Below are 17,875 nucleotides of genomic sequence, written 5' to 3'. Positions count from 1 at the left end.
GTCTCCCGGCCAGCTCCCCTCACCCAGCGGGAGCCGGGCTGAAGGCCCGCAGCAGGCACGGCCACCACCTCCGGCTGCACGGCGGGGCGCGAGGCGCTGCTCCGGCCCTGGCCTTTCCCGGCAGCGACCTCCGCCTTCGCTGCAGCAGTCCAGCACCGGCCCACTTCCCCAGCAAGGCCCGGCGCTGCTTCCGGGCCCCCTCCCGCCGCAGCCGCGGCTCTGCCGTGGCAGACATGGCAGCCCGGGCCAGGCAGGCGGTTTCCTCCTCGTCCTTCCCTCCCTGACTTGGGCTCCGCAGCAGCAGGAAGCACCGGGAGCTCCCGGAGCCACGGTACGAGCACGCCTGCTAACGCCGCCGCGGCCGGCACGAGCACGAGGCCGGGTCCAGCACCGGCGGGGGCAGAGCCTCCCCCCCCGCCCGGCCACCTCCAACCCGCCGCGATGGGCCCCGCCCCCCGCCCTCCTCCGCCACGTGACCGCGGCGGCGGGCTCGTCACGTGACCGGGCTCGGGCTCCCCCGCACGTGACCGCGGCGGCGGGCTCGTCACGTGACGGGGTTCAGGCGCCCCCGCACGTGACGGCGGCGGGATGGCGCGGGGGTAACGGGGCGGCGGGGGCGCGGCCCGGGGCGGCGGGGGCTGGGCCGGCGTTGGGCGTGAGGCGCTGCCCGGCCGAGGGTAGCGGGGGTCGGTAGGGTGGCCTGGTCCGGCCCGGGGGATAACGGAGCCCCCGGGGAAGGGCGTCTGGGACGGGGCGGCCCGGGGTAGCGGAGCCCGGGGGCGCGGCCGGGCCAGGTCCAGGACAGAGGGTCTCGGGGGGGCGGCCCGGCCTGGCCCAGGGCAGAGGGTCCCCGGGGGCAGATGGGGTGGCCCAGCCCGGGGCGGTGGGGAGGGGGGCCCGGCAGCGCCCCGTTCCTCCCGGCGTGGCGGGTGTCGCCTGGTGTGCGCGGTGTCTGCTCCCCCCTGACCCCCTGACGCGCAGGTGCGGGGGGATCCTGGCCGTGCTGCTGCTGTGCGCGGCTGCCCGGAGCTGCGCCGCGGGCCTGGCCCTGGAGGGGGATCAGCCGTTCCGGTAGGTGCCGTGGGCGGGGGGGCGGGACGGTGCCGGTGCTGCCAGCTCGCAGCTCACAGCCTCTCCCAGGGTCCCCCCCGGCTGGGCCGCCACCGGCCGCGTCGACCCAGGCCACGACGTGCAGCTGACCCTTGCCCTGCGGCAGCCAGGCAGGGAGCGCCTCGCCCGGCTGGTCGACGCCGTCTCGGATCCCCGCTCGCCGCGCTACGGTACCGGCCATGCGCCGCGCCCTGCCCATCCTGCCAGGCCCCGCGCGCAGGGCGCTCACGGCCGCCTTTGTGCCCCGCAGGCAGGTACCTGTCCCTGGAGCAGCTGCGGGACCTCATCCGGCCGTCCCCAGCCACGCTCACGGCTGTGCTGAAGTGGCTGCAGGGCCACGGCGTGGGGAGCTGCAGGAGCGTCAGCACCCTTGATTTCCTGGAGTGCCACATGCCCGCGAGGTGAGCCCCGGGCAGGGCCGGGCCCTGCTGTGGCGGCCGCGCCATCGCCACAAGGACGGGAGAAGCCGGGCCCTGCGGCTGCCTGCGGGGCAGCCTCATCCGCGGGATCCTGCAACGCAGGCTGGGGCGCGGAGGGCTGAGCCTGGCTTCTGTCTGAGCAGCAAGGACCCTGCAGCCGAGAGCCGGCTTCACACGTCCCTGGTTCCAGCTGCTGGGGAGCTGCAGCCTGGTGCTCTCGCATGCTGAGCACAGGCTGTCTGTGTGCGTGAGGTGCTGGGCCCAGCCGTGCACCTCCTCCTTCCTTCTTTTGGAGCCCCTCAGCACCCACTGGGGCACTGGGGAGAGGGTTGTGGGCGACCCTGCAGCACGAATGCTCGGGTTCGGTTTTGCGGAGCCTGGCCCTGATGGGAGTTGGTCGGGTATTGACGATGCTCTTTGCTTTACGAGAGCTGTGCTGGCGGGAAGCGGAGCTCATCCCTGCCTCTTCCCAGCAGCAAACGGGTGAAAGGGGTGTGGGAGGCAGTGCGGAGTACGGGCACGTTGCTGGCCCAGCTGCCAGGCCTGGACACGCTGCGCAGGCTCTGCCCCGGAGCCCTGACGTCCCGAACGCCCCACGCTGACGCCGTCCCCGTGTTGCAGCACGGCCGAGCGTCTCCTGCCAGGGGCCGAGTTCCACCGCTACGTGAAAGGCCGGCGCAGCGTCGTGCGCTCCCCACTCCCCTACACCATCCCCGAGGAGCTGGCTGAGCACCTTGACTTTGGTACGACCCACGTGGGGGGATCGGGGCAGTCTAGAATAAGAGCTGTCAGCCTCTGCTGCGGGTGGCAGGTTGAGCACTGGCCAGCCCGGACTGGCCTGTCCCGGGGCCCCAGAGGACAGCGTGGACTGCAGGAGGGCAGACTCTCCAGCCGTGGTGCTGGCTGTCTCCGGGCCCATCTGAAGAGCTTTGTCTGTGCACAGGATTTACACAGTGTCCCAAGTAAGTGTTTCTTAGTGGTGCTCTCAGGCCTGGATGATGGGGTGAGAGGCACCGGGTGTTCAGGTGCAGCCTGAGCGAAGCCTCTGGGGACATGCAGATGCCTCGGTGAGGAAACCAGGGGCCCCATGGCCGTTCCACCAAGCGAGTGTAGGGTGCCAGCCTGGCGATAATGGCCTGGCCGTGGGGAGATTGAGATATGTAGGCAGGCAACACGTGTGAGGATTGGTGAGGAGCCCAAAGGGAGCAGCTCCCTGCCTTCCGCTCGGCTCTGGGGTCAGCTGCCGCAGGGGATGTGCTCACCCAAACCTGCTGCAGGCCAGTGCTCTGAAGTGTGCAGGCCGAGGGAGGGCTGTGACAAGGAAGCAGAGCGGCTATACTAGTACCTGGCCAAAGCTTTGCGCCCTAACGTCTGCTTCTTGTCCTGTTTGCTTCCACACCAGTGGGGGGTCTGCACCGGTTCCCTGCCGAGAGGAAGGTGGTCAGCAGAGCCTGGGCCAAGAAGGAAACGGAGCCAGGGCAGCACCACGGAGGGAGGATGGGTTTCCATCTGGGCGTGACACCCTCCGTCATTCGCAAAAGATACAACATGACAGGAGGAGACGTTGGGTTACTGCCAAACAACAGCCAGGCCTGTGCCCAGGTAACTGCGTACAGCCCTGCCCAGGCCCACGGGTCGTAGGCCAGGGGAATTCTGCACGGTGGTGCTTCTCCGGCACTTTGGTGCCTGCTCCGTTAGCGCCGGGACAGCTGTGGGGAGAGTCAGCAGCTGGTGGGAGCACAGGGTTGGCTGGCGTTTCGCAGAGCCACGCTGGGCCAGCCTTCAGGAGTCAGGAGAACAAATGCTCACTCTCCGTTCCTTGTCCCCCCAGTTCCTGGAGCAGTATTTCCACCAGGCGGATGTGGCCGAGTTTATGCAGCTCTTTGGCAGCAGCTTTGGCCACCGCTCTCGGGTTGACCAGGTGGTTGGGCACCAGGGCTGGGGCAAGGCTGGGCTGGAGGCCAGTCTGGATGTGGAATACATCATGAGCACAGGAGCCAACATCTCCACGTGGGTCTTCAGCAACGCAGGTACTGATCCCTCCTCCGGTGTTGGTCTGGTCTGCTCTGCCCGTGACCCCTTTTGCGCTCCCCTTCCTTGACACTGTAGCACTGACACATCTGCCTGCAGCTTAGGGGGACACTTGCTCTCTGACGGGAGCATAAAAGTGGATGTACTGAGTCTGTCTGACTCTGATAAGAACCAGAGGTGGATGGCTGGAGAGGTGTTTGTGAATGGCAGGTTGGCTGTGGCCCATCCTGGAATGCTTTCCCGGCTGCCAAGGGCATGTACCCTGTAGGCTTCCAGAGCGGGAGCTGATGCCATTTTCTGATAGCTGGGGATACATCCTCCATCGATTGCTGTAGCTGCTTTCTGCACCCATGTGAACTTTCGGCATCCACAGTATCCCGCAGCAAGGAGTTCCACAGCTTGATTACACGGTATAAAGCAGTTATCCCAATCTGCTTCCTTTTCACCTTTTCATGGAGAGGGATCACAGCAAGGTTGTCTCCTTTCTTTTTTTTCCCTCCTCTTTCTGTGGAGTTGAAGCTGGTCTCTTGCCCATGAATTTGCCAGGTTAGATAAAGGAGAGTAAGGCAATCTGGGGAAACTACACCGCAAACCGGACTGCATAGTAGTGGCTGCCGTGCTGTGGGACAGAGGGTGATGTATCCCAGATCAGAGCTGGCTGGCCAGAAGACAGATCACATTTAGGACTACCAGCTCCATTTTCATTGTTTTGGAAGGCAAGCAGTGCACACACAGCTTCCACCTCCTGGATGTGCAAGAGAGGCAGAGGAGGTGGGAAATGCCCGAGCAACATCTGCAGGCAGGCAGAGATCAGGTGGGTTAGGCAGACCCCAGGCAACGCGGGGGCACGTCGGAGAGACCTGGCCAAGCCCCGGGGAGGGGCAGCACGAGGGCAAGCGGCAGCTCAGTGTGAAAACAAGCAAGAGCTGCCATTTGCAGGGAACCTGCGCTCCCCTCAGCAAGGGGAAGGGACGGGACAGGCGTCCCCACGGGCAGTGCCCTGGAGAGCTCTGCTCGCGGTGGGCGCAGACACCGGGGTGTTCAGGGCCTCAGGAAGGGGTTGCAGATGCTGCACCGCTGCCTGGATGGCAAGGGTCTGCAACAGATGCTCAGAAAAGTGGTGAATCAAAGTAAATCCCCTGCTCTGAGGTTCGGGGCAACCCTTTGACTAGGGCCCCTGGCAGAGCTGGAGTTCAGTCCTGCCCAGGACTGCGTCCAGATGGCTTATGAATATCTCCAAGGATGGAGACTCAACCTCTCTGGGCAGCCTGTTCCAGTGCTCAGTCACCCTCACCCTAGAGTTTTTCCTCATGTTCAGGTGGAGCTTCCTGTGTTTCAGTTTGTGCCCACTGCCCTTGTCCTGTCACTGGGCACCGCTGAGAAGAGTCTGGCTCTGTCTCCTTTGCACTCCCCCACCCCATCAGGTATTTACACACACTGATAAGATCCCCCTCAGCCTTCTCTTCTGCAGGCTGAACAGTCCCAGCGCTCTCAGCCTCTCCTCACACGGGAGATGCTCCAGTCCCTTCATCATCTCAGCAGCCCTTCACTGGACTCACTCCAGCAGCTCCACATCTCCTTTGTACTGGGGAGCTGAGACCTGGACGCTGCTCCAGATGTGAGGCAATCCCCGAGATCAGCCGTGCTGCCAGCTGGAGCCCGCGGGGAAGCTCCCAATGAGCTGTGCTGTGGCTGTGCTTGCTGCAGGGAGGACAGGAGCCAGCAGGACCTCCGGCTCCTTCTGGCGTTAGCGGTGCTTCCGGGGCATGCCGTCCCCGCTTTGCTACCCTCAGCCCCGCTCTTCCAGGGCTCCGTGTCCCAGGAGGAGCTGAGCCTGCCGCCCTTCTCTCTCTGCAGGGAGGCATGAGAGCCAGGAGCCTTTTCTGGCCTGGCTGCTGCTGCTCAGCAACATGTCGTCGCTGCCCTGGGTGCACTCGGTGAGCTACGGGGATGATGAGGACAGCCTGTCGCTGGCCTACCTGCAGCGGGTGAACGTGGAGTTCATGAAGGCGGCTGCCCGGGGCCTGACTATACTCTTTGCCTCAGGTGTGTCCGAGGGCCCCAGCAGCAGGGGAACCTCTGGGCTGGACATTGAACAAGTGCACAGCAAGAAGGCAATCTTGGTCCCGGAAAGTTTTCCTCTGGAATTAGCAGGAGCAGGGCACGCTTCTGCTGCTGCTGGCCAGGGTTGACCCCGCCCTGGGTTGGTCCTGGTATTTCCACTGCAGCTGAGAGCTTCTGGGCTCTGCCTCCCAGCCAAGGCCCCTGTGGGAGTCCTAGCTCGGCAGTGCAGAGCCCCTCCTCTTGCTCCGGGTCGCGCCTGGAGGCGTGTGGTGGAAGAGGGACGGCTCAGACACTGCCAAATAACCCCCGTCTCCGCTGGCAGGTGATGAGGGTGCTGGCTGCAGAAGGGTGCCCGGTGGGAACCACACTTTCCGGCCCAGCTTTCCAGCCTCAAGGTAACTGGGGGGAGGTGGGCCTGGGCCCCTGCGGAAGGCGCTGGGCTCTGCACAGACCTGGCTGCCGTAGCTGCCTGGACGCTGCTGCTTGTGCTTCGACCCCTGGCGCAGGCTGGGCTGATGCCTCGAGCTGGGTTTGAGCCGTGTGCGGTGACTCCTGAGGGCTGGCAGCACTGACAAGGCTGGAGGAGGCTCCCAGACTTCGAGACCTGGGGGGCTGCACGTCTTCGCGGGGGTGGGGAGCAGGGGAGGGGGGCTTGGGGTGTGCGCGGGCGGAGCGGAGGCCTTGGGCAGTCATGCCCCGCTCCTGTCCCCACAGCCCCTACGTGACCGCTGTAGGGGGCACGTCCTTCAAGAACCCCTTCCTGATTACTGCGGAGGTGACGGACTACATCAGTGGCGGGGGCTTCAGCAACGTTTTCCCCATGCCCGATTACCAGGTGAGGCTGCATCTGCCCTGCTGAACCCGGGGCTCCTGGCTGGGGTCACCGGCTCGCACAGGACGGGGCAGGAGCTGGTGCTGGGACTGTGCTTGGCATAAGCAGCTCCAGGGCTGGGCGGGGGGTCAGGGGAAGCGGGAGCGCAGGACCGGGGCCCTGCCGCAGGCATCGCGCTTTTCCTCGGTGCTTCCTTCCAGGCTGCCGCGGTGAGGCATTTCCTGAGCCGGGCCTCGAAGCTGCCTCCCAGTTCCTACTACAACAGCAGCGGCCGTGCCTACCCCGACCTGTCCGCTCTTTCCGACAACTACTGGGTGGTGACCAACCGCATCCCCCTGCCCTGGGTTTCGGGGACGTCGGTAAGGAGCACGCCCCTGTGCTGGCGCACGATGGCTGTGCTGCGCTGGCGCTGACGTGCTGGTGATTTCCACAGGCCTCCACACCGGTGGTCGGCGGCATGGTGGCTCTCATCAACGAGCGGCGCCTGCAGCAAGGGCTCTCGCCGCTGGGCTTCCTCAACCCCGTGCTCTACCAGCTGCAGGAGCAGGGACACAGCGCTGCCTTCTATGATGTGAGCTGGGCCGAGGGTTGGGGCTGCCGCGGGGTGGGGGCTCCCCCCCGGCTGCCCTGGCACGGGGTTGTTCAGTGCGGGACTCCCGGGTCTCCTGTTTGAGGCTGTTCCTGGGGCAGGGCAGGGACCCCCGTCCTGCTGGGGGAGGGTGTCACGCTGCCTGCCTGGGGGACGTGGGCATGGGGGGCCCAGCTGCTCCGCGGGGGGGTGTTCTGGGGGGCGACTGCGCTGCCTTCCTGCGGGGTCCCCTGGGCCTGCCCTGGGGTTTGGGCTATGGGAGGGTCCTGTTCCCGTCAGGGAGGGACTTGTCCAAGCCCTCCGGGGGGGTGGCCCAGGGGTCTCCATGCCCACCCTGGGTGGGGGTAGCAGAGCGGGTCCCCGATCCCTCCTTGCAGCGCAGGTTGCAGGGGGTCCCCATGCCCTCCCGGGTGTGGGTCGTGGGGTCCCCGTGCCCTCCCGGGTGGGGGTCGGGGGGTCCTCTTGCCCTCCCAGGTGTGGGTCATAGAGGCCCCCTTCCCTGCTGGGGTGCAGCCTGGGGGTCCCCGTGCCCTGCTGGGGTGTGGGTCGTGGGGTCCCCGTGCCCTCCCGGGGGCCACCCCAGGGGTCCCCGTGCCCTCCTGGGTGTGGGTCACGGAGGTCCTATGCCCTGCTGGGGTGCAGCCCGGGGATCCCCGTGCCCTCCCGGGGCCCGGTGGCAGAGCGCCGCGCTGAGGCCTGTCCCCGCAGGTGACGCAGGGCTGCCACCTCTCCTGCCTGGACGGCACCGTGCAGGGACAGGGCTTCTGCGCCGGCCCCGCCTGGGACCCCGTCACCGGCTGGGGCACCCCCAACTTCCCGCGGCTCCTGCGCGCCCTCCTGGCGCCCTGACGGGAGGCGCCGCGCACCGGGCCCTGCCGCTTCCGGGACCGGGCCCGAGCCGGGGCCCCGGGCGGCACCGCCCGCGCCTGTTCGTCGCGGGGCGCCGCGGCGGCGGCGGCGGCGGCAATAAAGGCCCGGCGCGGCCCGAGTCCACTTCCGTTTGTGCTGCGCGGCGTCGCCGGGGGGCGGGGCGGAGCCGCGGCGGCCAATGGCGGGCGGCGCGCGGCGGGCTGGCGGGCGGCGGGGCCAATGGCGGGCGGCGCGCGGCGGGCTGGCGGGCGGCGGGGCCAATGGGCGCGGCGCGGCGGCGCAGGCGCAGGCGCAGGCGCCGCCGGGGGGGCGGGGCGGAGGCGCCTGGCGGCGCGGCGCGGCGCAGCGCGGCGGGCGGATGAGCGGCAGCGCCGAGCCAGACCCCGCGCCCGCGGCCCCCGCGGCCCCGGCGCCGCCCGCGCCCGCCCCCGCGCCCGCCGCCGACAATAAGCCGAGCCCGGCGGCCGGCGGCAGCGGCGTCCCTGGGGCTCCGCCGGGCGCGGCGGGCGGCGCGGCGCGGGGGGCTGAGGGCGGCGCGGCGGGCGGGAGGGGCGCCGGTGAGCGGGCGGGGGGGGGCGGTCCGGGTCCATGGCGGTGCCCAGCGTTGCAGGGCCGGGGCTGGAGCTTGGGGCACGCGGTGTCCGGGGGTTGGGGCCAGGGGCGCAGGGCATCGGGGCGCAGGGCCCGGCGAGCACCGGGGTGTCCTGGGGTTGGGGCTTCAGGGTGCAGGGCCCTGCGTGCTGGTGTCCCCCCCGGTATGGGGGCCGTGAGCATGGGGGGGCCCGAGGGACAGGGCCTTATGGGCTGGGCACCCCCCAGGTATGGGGGCCATGAGCGTGGGGGGGCCTGGAGGAAAGGGTCCTATGGGCTGGGCACCCCCCAGGTATGGGGGCTGTGAGCATGAGGGGGCCTGGAGGACGGACCCGTATCTGCTGGGCACTCCCCAGGCGTGGGGCCTGTGAGCGTGGGGGGGCCTGAAGAACAAGGCCCTGTGTGCTGGGCACCCCCCAGGTGTGGGGCCCATGAACATGGGGGGCCTGAAGAACAAGGCCCTGTGTGCTGGGGTCCCCCCCAGGTGTGGGGCCCATGAACATGGGGGGCCTGGAGAACAGGTTCCCCCCCAGGTGTGAGGCCCACGAGCGTGTCCATCCGCGTGATGGCGGGGCGCCTATGGGGACAGGGCCGCCTCGGTGATCGGGGTCGTGGGAAGGAAGCGGCCCTGAGAGCCGGGCAGGGCTGAGGGCTGCCGCTGGGGACAGCTGCCCACGGGATGCCCTGTGCCTGCAGTGCCCGTCTCTGCTGCCGTGGCCGCAGCTCCCTCCGAAGGGGCTATGTCCAACGGGGTCTACGTGCCTCCCAGCGCAGCCAACGGGGACGTGAAGCCGGTGGTTTCCACGACGCCGCTGGTGGACTTTCTCATGCAGCTGGAGGATTACACGCCTACGGTAACGGGATGGAGCGGTGGGCAGCCTCATGTGCTGGTGACAAGGGGCATCTTTGTTCCCTGCAAGCCACAACAAGGAAACAGAGTTTCTCTCACTTTTTTGCTTCTGCAGATCCCAGATGCTGTCACAGGCTATTACCTGAACAGAGCAGGCTTTGAAGCTTCTGATCCGCGCATGTAAGTGACAGCTAGTACAGCAGGGCATGGCTTCGAGGAGCCTGTACAGGGTCTGATAGCTTGGGGCCCCAAGAAATACTGTTTTAACCCCACTGGTGCTCAGTGCTTTCTGTCTGAAGTTATCCCTTGTCTTTCTCTGCTGGGCAGCATTCGTCTGATCTCTCTGGCTGCGCAGAAGTTTATTTCCGACATTGCCAATGATGCGCTGCAGCACTGCAAGATGAAGGGAACGGCCTCTGGCAGCTCCCGCAACAAGAGCAAGGTGAGAAGCCGGTGGAGCTGCTGCTCCGGTGGGGAAGGTGTTCTCCCCTGGGGCTGCAGCAAGTTGAACTTGCTGAGACTGGATGGAGGGATGTGTGTTGTAGAAAGTCTTAAATCTATTGTGCTGCTGAAAGGCTCTTGAACGGCTGCCTGACACCCTTGCTAATAAGCTAAGGCTCTGCCAGTGGAAAAGGGATACTAGTGAGAGAAAGAAACGGACAGTGGAGTTCATGGACTATGCCTTGACGGCTTCACAGGAATGTTTGAGTCGCTGCCCTTGATTAGACTAGGGGCCATGTAGCCCTGCATCCTCTTGATGCTTAAAGAAAAATATAAACAGGCAGTAAATGTGTAGAAGCAGTTTCTGGGAATTCTCCCAGTCACCATCTATTTGTGGTTCAGCAGCTTTATGACAGAGATGTAATTTATAGCTTTGAGTAACACTCAGTGCGGTTCTGTGCTTGTTGAGCAGCTGAGGGCAGAGAGCAAATGAAATGCTTCGTACTTAAGGACTGGTCAATGCCCAAGACACTGATCTGCAGCTGATTCTGGGAATCGTGGATGTGCAGGTCACCACAACTTATAGAGGAAAAAAATTAAACCCACGAGGTTTCTGAGGAAATCCCACCACTTTAGATTGTCGTTGCTGTAACTGACTGTACCCCCTGTCCCTGCAGGATAAAAAATACACGCTGACTATGGAGGACCTGACACCGGCACTTGCAGAATATGGCATCAATGTGAAAAAGCCGCATTACTTCACATAAAGACTGAGGGATGTCTCTGGGAACTTTTGTAGAGTTGTTTCTGTGCCATTAAACAGTGGGGTAGGTTTTATTTATTTATTTTGTGCGGAGGTAACTTGTCTCCAGCTGATGTGCTAATGCCTTGCTTGCCATGAGTAAAATATGTCAGCAGGCTTGCAAAGGCCTCTGTTTTTGCTACATAAACGAAAGTTGGTCCTATGCCTTTGAAAGCCCAGTGCAGAGAGAGGTGTGTTGTAGTGCTCACAACCAGTGGATTTTAGTTACAGCTTTCACTGGTTCTGGGGAGCTCAGCCCTGCCCCAGGAAGCTGAAGGAAAGGAGGTGAAGTGGCAACAGACCTGCCCAACCCTCTTCTGCAGCTCTTCCTCCCAAGCGTACCTGCTGTTTTTCCAGAGGAACGCTCTGGTCCCTGCACAGCTACTACCATAGATGTAACTTGGGCCCTTCTTTCCAAAGATACGGTGCTATTCGCCCCAGCTGCTTTCCTTGCCCCCAGTGACTGGAGGAGTTTTGGCACAGGCGAAGATCCTGAGCCTGAGGCTCTGCGTTCTGAGCAGCCCTCGCATCGGCCTTGCCCCTTTGTGGACAACGCTCTGTGCAAGTACACACCCCGCCACCAGCAGCCAGTTTTCATAACAAATGTTTATTTCAGATGCTGGCGGCTTTTCCACGTGGTCTGGATGGAAACGATAAGAAGTGAAGCGCAAAGCTGGGGTGGTGCTGGGCGCAAACAGGCAAACCTCACCCCGCCGCCCCTAAGTAGGGAAGGGCACAAGGACGGGGACTTGTCTAACGTGAGGCTGTCGAGGGGGCGAGCTGCTCGGCGCCTGGGGATGAGGAGGGTGGGATGGCTCCACAGCCCAGCCCCAGCCTCACGGCTCGCGGAGCCCAGCCGTGCGCAGTGTCCTGGGCCAGGCTCCCTGCTCAGTCTGTGCCCGTGGCTGCCAGGGAGGATGGAGGTGCTGCCGTAGGTTTGGCGCTACAGGGCCTGAAGCCTGCAGGGCAGCTCCAGAGAAGGCAGCGTTGTCTGTACCGTGTGTCCGCAGCTGGCTCAGGGTGAGGGGGCGTTCCCTGCTCCCCCTTGGCTCTGGGGTTAAGAAGGCACTTGGGGGCGGTGGGGAGGGAAGCATGGCAGCAGCGGGCGGCTGGGAGGCACCTCCCTCTCTACTTCTCCTGCATCTTCTCCAGGATGGGCACAATCATGTCAAACTTTGGGCGCTTGGCGGGGTCCTCATTCATGCAGATCTTCATCAGCTTGCAGATGTGGGGGGATATGCCCGGCGGGATAGTTGGACGTAGCCCCTCCAGTGCCACCTGGGAGCAAAGGAAAAGTTGAGCGGTATCAGAAATCTGGAGACAGCCCTGTAGTGAAAGGCACAGCAGGTACCTCTGGAAGGAGTTAGGGTGGGTGTGGTATCCTTGGGCCTGGCCTCCCCTCCCTGCAGGCTGCTGTAAACCCAGTTGCGTCCTGGCTGATCTGGTTTGGACGGTGGTTTCCCCAGTCCGCTCCTCACCTTCATGCCTATCTCCATGTTGGACAAGTCTGCAAACGGCACCTCCCGGGTCACCAGCTCCCACAGCAGCACCGCGAAGCTCCACATGTCAGCCGAGCGCCTGTTGATTTCCTCCGGTTTCTTCTGCAAGGCTGCAGGGAATCCAGCATGGGGAACTGAAGAGGGCTGGGGACAAGGACGGGGCAAGGAGGAGGGTCGTGGCTGCCTGCAGCTCACCTTCTGGTGCTACCCAGGCGGGTGCATACATCCTCCCTGGGCACTGGAAGGAGAACTTGACGTCGGCCATGCTGATCCGTGCTGTCATGTCCTCGTCGATCTGGGGAGAGAGGGGTGGTCAGAGGGAGCCTGTCCTGTCCCAGTCTGCAGGAGGAAGGGCTGGGCCAAGCAGTGCTGCCACTCACCATGATGCTGCGGCTGTTGAGGTGGTGGCGTGGAATGAGGGGCTCCAGCGTGTGCAGGAAGGCCATGCCCCGCGCAATGTCCAAGGCAAACTTCACTGCCTGCATCTGGTCCACCACAAAGTCTGCAGGGAGGGAGGGGGCACGAGGACAGGGAGAGAAGGGGGTGCCGTGTCGCTTGTAGGAAGTGTGTGTGGAGAGGGGGGTGCTGGTGTAGGCACGGGGACTGGAGCCCAAGCTTAATGCAGGGCTAGCCTGGTTATTGCAGCCAGAGGGCCCCCACCGCCCCAAATCTTGGAGAAGTAACTTCCCAAGGGTGGAGACACAAACCTCTGCCCCCAGCTCCGTCACCCCCACCAGCACTCACTTGTCCCCTCATGTAGCACATTGTAGAGGGAGCCATAGGGCATCCAGTGGCTGATGACGATGGGGTGGGGCGCAGGGGGGGACTGGCAAGCCCCCAGCACTGGTAGCACGTTGGGATGTGAGAAGATACTGCAAGAGAAACGACAACCCTGAGAACGGTGGGTGCTGCCCACAGGCCCTCACCTCCCGCCCGGCACGTTATAGTACCCGCCTGGGGCGTCCTCCTGTGCCCCGGACGCTGTTCTCTGGGGCACTAGCACCCACCCCTGCAGCCTTGGCTGTCTCCCGTCCATCTTACACCCCCTCCGGAGATACCCCCACCCTCGAGAGCCCTGGCTGCCCGGGGACGGGATGCCAGTGCTCACCGGAGCTTTGGGTATTCCTCGTTGAAGTCTCGGCTCTTCCGAGTTGTCCAGTCTCGGATTTTCAGCATTTTGATGACGATGTCGTTGCCTTGCCAGCGCCCCTTCCACAACTGCAGGGAGACGAGTGGAGTTAGTCACTGCGGACGGGCCGTGCAGCTCCCAAGCACCTCCCAGCCCCACGTGCAGGGCTGTGGGGCCTGTGAAGCCCACAGGACCTGTCCGCAGCTGTGTGGAACAGCTGTGACAAAGCACTGGAGCAAACAACGGCATTTCGGTGCTGGACAGGTGCCTGCTCTGTGTGGGCTGGCCCCACGCTTGGACGTGGAAACCCACCAAGCAGTTGTGCCTTAGTTCTGCAGTCAGCCAGGTGCTGGGCAGAGCTGGGGTCTGCGGGAGTGCAGCTATCTTATCTCAGAGACAAGCAGGCCTACACACCTCTCCCGACTGGTTCTCGTTGAGTTTCTGGCCCAAGCTCAGCTGTTTGAAGTCTATTCCAGCAAGTTTGTTGAGCGTCCCATTTCCTGTAACAAGAGGAAGAGATGGAAAGAGCCTGTGGGAGCTCCTTAGTGGAGTGGGACCTTCCTCCTAATGTCCCCTGAGAGCACAGAGGGCGGAGTGCCAGTGGGGCACCCCACTCTTACCAGGAGCTTCCCACTTCCAAAATGAGCCATTTGCAGTGCAAACTGCTGCCCCCTCACCAGAAGTCTGCCCTGCCACGGAGGCGAGCCGTGCTCCTCCCCTCCGGGCAATGTACCCCGTCAGCAAAGGCTCTGTCCTTACGGGGACGTGTGCGGGTTGTGCCCTTCCAGAAGGTATCCTTGTACGGGATCTTGGTCAGGCTCTGGCCCAGCTTTTCAGCACGCTCTGGAGAAGGACAGAGGGTTTGACAGCGCAAGGACAGCGAGCTCGCTGATGCTGACAGGCGGGCTGCAGCAGGAGCTGGAGGCAAGCAGCGGGGCCAGAGGAAGACCCTCCTACCTTTCAAGACTTCTCGCAGGGGCGTCTTGGCTTTGTCAATGGGTGTCTCACCGTATTTGCTAGCAATGCTGACCAAGGCCCCGTTGCTCACGAGGTCCTGGGGGAGGAGAAAGCGAGGCTCTTTGCAGAGCTTGCTGTCCTCTTCTCAGCCACTTCCGAGCACACCCAGCCTCCCGCCTTGCCCTCCCTCCACCTCCCCCCCCATATTCCCCTCCGCCAGCTCCCTCTCCCAGGGCTCGTGTCCGTGACAGGGCTTCTGCTCACCTCTGCCACCTGGTCATGTCCCCAGAAGCAGGCATAGTGCAGGGGGGTGTTCCCGTGCTCGTTCACTGCGTTGATGTCCGCTTTGAACTGGATCAGCTGGAGGCAGGACAGTCGCCATGAATCGAGGGCAGGTCCCCTTCCACCCCAGCACCTCGCCCTGGGACAGGACAGGCGCACCAGCACCAGCGCACGGGCTGCCTCGCTCCCGGCAAGGTTTGCTGCTGGGAGGGAGCTGATGCTGGATAGGGACTTTTGGGGGCGGAGGGGTGCTCAGGCCTCCAGGCAAGATGCAGTAAGCACCCAACGAGGGAGCTGGCAGGAGTCAGCAGAGAGCAGGGGAGCGACTGAGTCCTGGGAAGAGCAGGTCAGACCGCTGCCCAGAGCCCCCGGTCTGGTATGGGGCTGGGATGCCCGAAGGGCCGTGAACACGCGGCAAGGTGTTAGTCGAGGGAGGCAGCTCAGCGCTGATACCTTCTGCACGATGTCGCGGTGGCCGTGGCTGGCAGCAAGGTGCAGCGGGGTGTCGTCGCCCCGGTTCATGACGTTAATGCGCGCTCCCCGCATGATGAGCATGTCGACCACGTTGGAACGGCCCTCGCGGCAGGCCCAGTGCAGGGGGCTGAAGCCGTGGTCGTCCCTGGAGAGACGGGCAGGGACAGCTCTGCTGAGCCGCTTCGACCTGCCGCCCAGCGCTGAGGACCGGGCGGCAGCAGCGGGAGCGGGACCCCGGTGCCGCATCCCCCCCCCGGGCCCGGGCCCAGGCAGGGAGGGAGAGGCAGGGCCAAGAGCCCTGCAGCGAGGCGGGTGGCCAGCGTGGGGCCAGGAGCGCCCGGCTCGTCACCCAGAGAGGCCGCACGCGGTCTGCGGAGACGAGCAGGACGGGCCGAGCACTCTCCAGCGCTCTCCCATCCCCGGGAGGGCCCCGGAGGCCCCGGCCAAATCCCATCTTCTCCAGGGCTGGATCGCAGAGGTGCTGGCAGGAGCTCAGATCCCCTCCCCCCGTCCTGCTCGCAGCGCTGCCTGGCCAAGTAAGGGAGGAGGAGACCGGCCAGGCCTTAAAAGGAGACTACGGCCTGGCAGGCGGGGGCCTGCGCTGCGTCCCGGCTCTTTTCAGGTGCCGATCCCAGGCACTGCAGACCTGCCTGTGCCCCCCATGGTGCCCCTCCGCTGCCCCACCGTCCCCGCAGTCAGGCCGGGCAGCCAGGCCCCGCACAGCCCGGCATGGACACCCAGGACCCAAAGGCCCTGGTGGGTCCCAGCTGCCCCCCCCGGTCCCTCAGCTGTGCCATCTGGGAGCGGAGGAGCTCTGTGTGCCTGGGATCCTCCACGAGGGCCTGGAAGAAATGGCTAAGGGCCCAAGAAAGGTCCCTTCTCCCAGACCGAGTTCAGCAAATAAACTGCCACGGCCTGGGAAAAGGGGGACCCTCAGTATGCAGGGCAGGACCCCGCCTGCCCGCGGGTGCCGGGACGGCTGCCCTAAACCCTGCGTCCGGCCTGGGCTTTGTCACTCCAGAAAGGCCTGTGCACAGCAAGCTGAACCGCGGGAGCCCGAGGCAGCTCCCGGCGCAGGAGGAGCTGCTGGGGGGGAAGGAGACGTCCGGGGTGCCGAGCACAGGCGCAGGGAACAGGTCAGCAGGGGCGAGCGCTCCGCAGAGCTGCCGGCCCTGGGGCTGGGGCCCACCGCTCGCTTCAGACCCGGCTCTGCTCCCGCTGCGTGGCAGCTGCTGTGCTCCCAGCTCGGCGGAAGGAGGGAGCAGAGTCACACGAGGCACCTCGGGGACGGGGGAGCTCCCACGGGCACCCCCAGGCCGGCTCCGAGGCTGGGACGCGTCTCCGTGCTGCGGAGCGGCGAGGAAGCGGCCGAAGGGATGTGCAGCCCTCATGCCTCAGTGATGCTGTAACTTCCTGCCCCGGCTGGGAGGAGCCGAATCCCACCCCCTTCCCGGGACAGGGAGCGCAGCGGAAAGGGGCTGAGGCGCTGGGCCGGGGCCCGTGGCACAGCCACAGTCCCGTCGGGCCCCGGGCCGGGGCCGGTCCCGTCCTGCTCACCCCTGGTTGAGGTCGTTCTCGGTGTTGTCCAGCCAGAGGCGCACGGCCACGGCGTTGCCCTCCCGGCACTGCGTGAAGATGTCATCCATCGCGGCTCCTGCTGCGGAGGGGAACGTGCTGGAGGACGTGGGGCCCGGCTGCGGAGGAGGGCACACGCTCCCTGCCTCTGTCCCCCTCCCCGGCACCTGGCCCCAGGACCCGGGCTGCCTCCCACGGTCCCTTTGCCTCCGGCAGTCCCTCAGCTGGAGCGTCTCCCCGGGGAGCCAGGCCAGGAGCCTCAAGTCCCGTCTCCCGGGCAGCCCTCGGGAACGTCTGCTGGCGACCGACGGAGGCCGGGGACAGGCTGGACTCGTGCAGCAGAAACGGAAGTTCATGGCTGACTAAAACATCACGGGTGCCTGCCTCAGCTCGCAGGAAGCGGGGTCAGCACCCACAGCCTTATCTGCGGGCCCAGCCGGCCCCGAGCTCCACTTTTCCCGGGATGGCAGCAAGCCTGGGGGGCAGAGCTGGAGGAGGTCCAGCACCATCCAACGGGACTTGATGGCTTCACAGCCTCTCCTGCCCCTTCACTCTGGCCCAGGCTGGGCTGAACTTTGCACAGGATCAAACTCAAGAAACTGGGAGCCCAGAGATCCACAGGCTTTGCCTCTCTCAGCTCCAACCACTGGACATCCCATCTCGGAGCTAGGCAAAGAGCCGTGTGTCCTGGTGTCGTTTTTCACCCCTCCGCAACACTGGCCTCACCGGGACTTGCGGCTCCCCAGGGGTGAGCTGCACTACGGGGTCACAACACCCAGGACCCTGCCCAGGAGCAAACCCGCGGGCACTTAAACCCGGCATTCCCGAGGCTCCCTGCAGGGCCTGGCGCTTGCCCGGCTGCTGCCCCCAAGCCCTGACCCGGTCTGCACGCATGGGCCGGACCCTGTCGCGCTCCCTGTCCCCGCGTGGGCAGCCGGCACCCAGGCAGGACAAGTCCCCCCGCAAACCGCGGGCTCGAGGCGGCCTGCCAGGCGGGGTGAGGGACCTGGCACACCAGTCCCACGGCCCGGACCCCGGAAAGGCTCGACCGGTGCAGAGCAGTGAGCAAGCCCCTGCCTGCTGGCCACGAGTGCTTAGTCCTGACACCGCGCAGGGCCTGCCCGGCCCAGAGCCCCACAGCAGTCCCTCATCTTCCCCGGGCACCCCTGACCCACGGCCTTTCACGGGATCCAGGAGCAGCCACGGGGTCCCAGATCTGCAGGCCCCCAGCCCTTGCTGATCCCTTCCGGTGCAGCCCCAGCCCCATCCTGCCCCACGCGCCGCAGGCTCAGCCCAGCCGTGGGCCCCAGCTAGCCCCAGCTGCACGATCCAGGCCTGGTCCAACCCCAGCCCCATCCCC

At 65.2% G+C, this 17,875-nt stretch overlaps 3 protein-coding genes across 6 annotated transcripts in view; 2 read left to right on the top strand and 1 right to left on the bottom strand.

Moving 5' to 3' along the window:
• Positions 1-525: 525 nt before the first annotated feature.
• TPP1 (tripeptidyl peptidase 1) lies at positions 526-8,033 on the top strand. The gene is made up of 13 exons (XM_026117205.2): positions 526-599; positions 982-1,071; positions 1,141-1,280; positions 1,361-1,511; positions 2,151-2,272; positions 2,932-3,131; positions 3,361-3,559; positions 5,418-5,606; positions 5,947-6,019; positions 6,339-6,459; positions 6,657-6,815; positions 6,890-7,027; positions 7,754-8,033. The coding sequence occupies exons 1-13, from the start codon at positions 589-591 to the stop codon at positions 7,892-7,894; spliced, it is 1,734 nt and encodes a 577-aa protein (XP_025972990.2). The 5' UTR covers positions 526-588; the 3' UTR covers positions 7,895-8,033.
• A 167-nt stretch (positions 8,034-8,200) lies between these two features.
• Positions 8,201-10,638, top strand: TAF10 (TATA-box binding protein associated factor 10). The gene is made up of 5 exons (XM_064505350.1): positions 8,201-8,472; positions 9,203-9,360; positions 9,472-9,536; positions 9,684-9,798; positions 10,475-10,638. Exons 1-5 carry the CDS (start codon positions 8,274-8,276, stop codon positions 10,562-10,564), a joined length of 627 nt encoding a protein of 208 aa, XP_064361420.1. The 5' UTR covers positions 8,201-8,273; the 3' UTR covers positions 10,565-10,638.
• A 549-nt stretch (positions 10,639-11,187) lies between these two features.
• The window catches only part of ILK (integrin linked kinase), a 79,704-nt gene continuing 73,016 nt past the window's right edge, over positions 11,188-17,875 (bottom strand). For 2 of the 4 annotated variants that reach the window (XM_064505345.1, XM_064505343.1), the window contains exons 2-13: positions 16,498-16,597; positions 14,920-15,085; positions 14,449-14,544; positions 14,185-14,281; positions 13,987-14,070; positions 13,642-13,727; positions 13,207-13,316; positions 12,843-12,970; positions 12,479-12,600; positions 12,294-12,393; positions 12,078-12,208; positions 11,188-11,877 (exon numbers count right to left, since the gene is read on the bottom strand). In XM_064505345.1, the coding sequence (XP_064361415.1) occupies positions 11,728-11,877; positions 12,078-12,208; positions 12,294-12,393; positions 12,479-12,600; positions 12,843-12,970; positions 13,207-13,316; positions 13,642-13,727; positions 13,987-14,070; positions 14,185-14,281; positions 14,449-14,544; positions 14,920-15,085; positions 16,498-16,586 (1,359 nt within the window). In that variant the 5' untranslated portion in view covers positions 16,587-16,597 and the 3' untranslated portion in view covers positions 11,188-11,727. The remainder of the gene's footprint in view (positions 11,878-12,077; positions 12,209-12,293; positions 12,394-12,478; positions 12,601-12,842; positions 12,971-13,206; positions 13,317-13,641; positions 13,728-13,986; positions 14,071-14,184; positions 14,282-14,448; positions 14,545-14,919; positions 15,086-16,497; positions 16,598-17,875) is intronic. The other 2 variants (XM_064505346.1, XM_064505344.1) reach the window with 1 other exon arrangement.

The sequence above is a fragment of the Dromaius novaehollandiae genome, chromosome 1 (assembly GCF_036370855.1).
Source record: "Dromaius novaehollandiae isolate bDroNov1 chromosome 1, bDroNov1.hap1, whole genome shotgun sequence".
In the NCBI taxonomy this organism is placed as follows: Eukaryota; Metazoa; Chordata; class Aves; order Casuariiformes; family Dromaiidae; genus Dromaius; species Dromaius novaehollandiae.
This window is presented reverse-complemented; position numbering and strand designations above follow the sequence as displayed.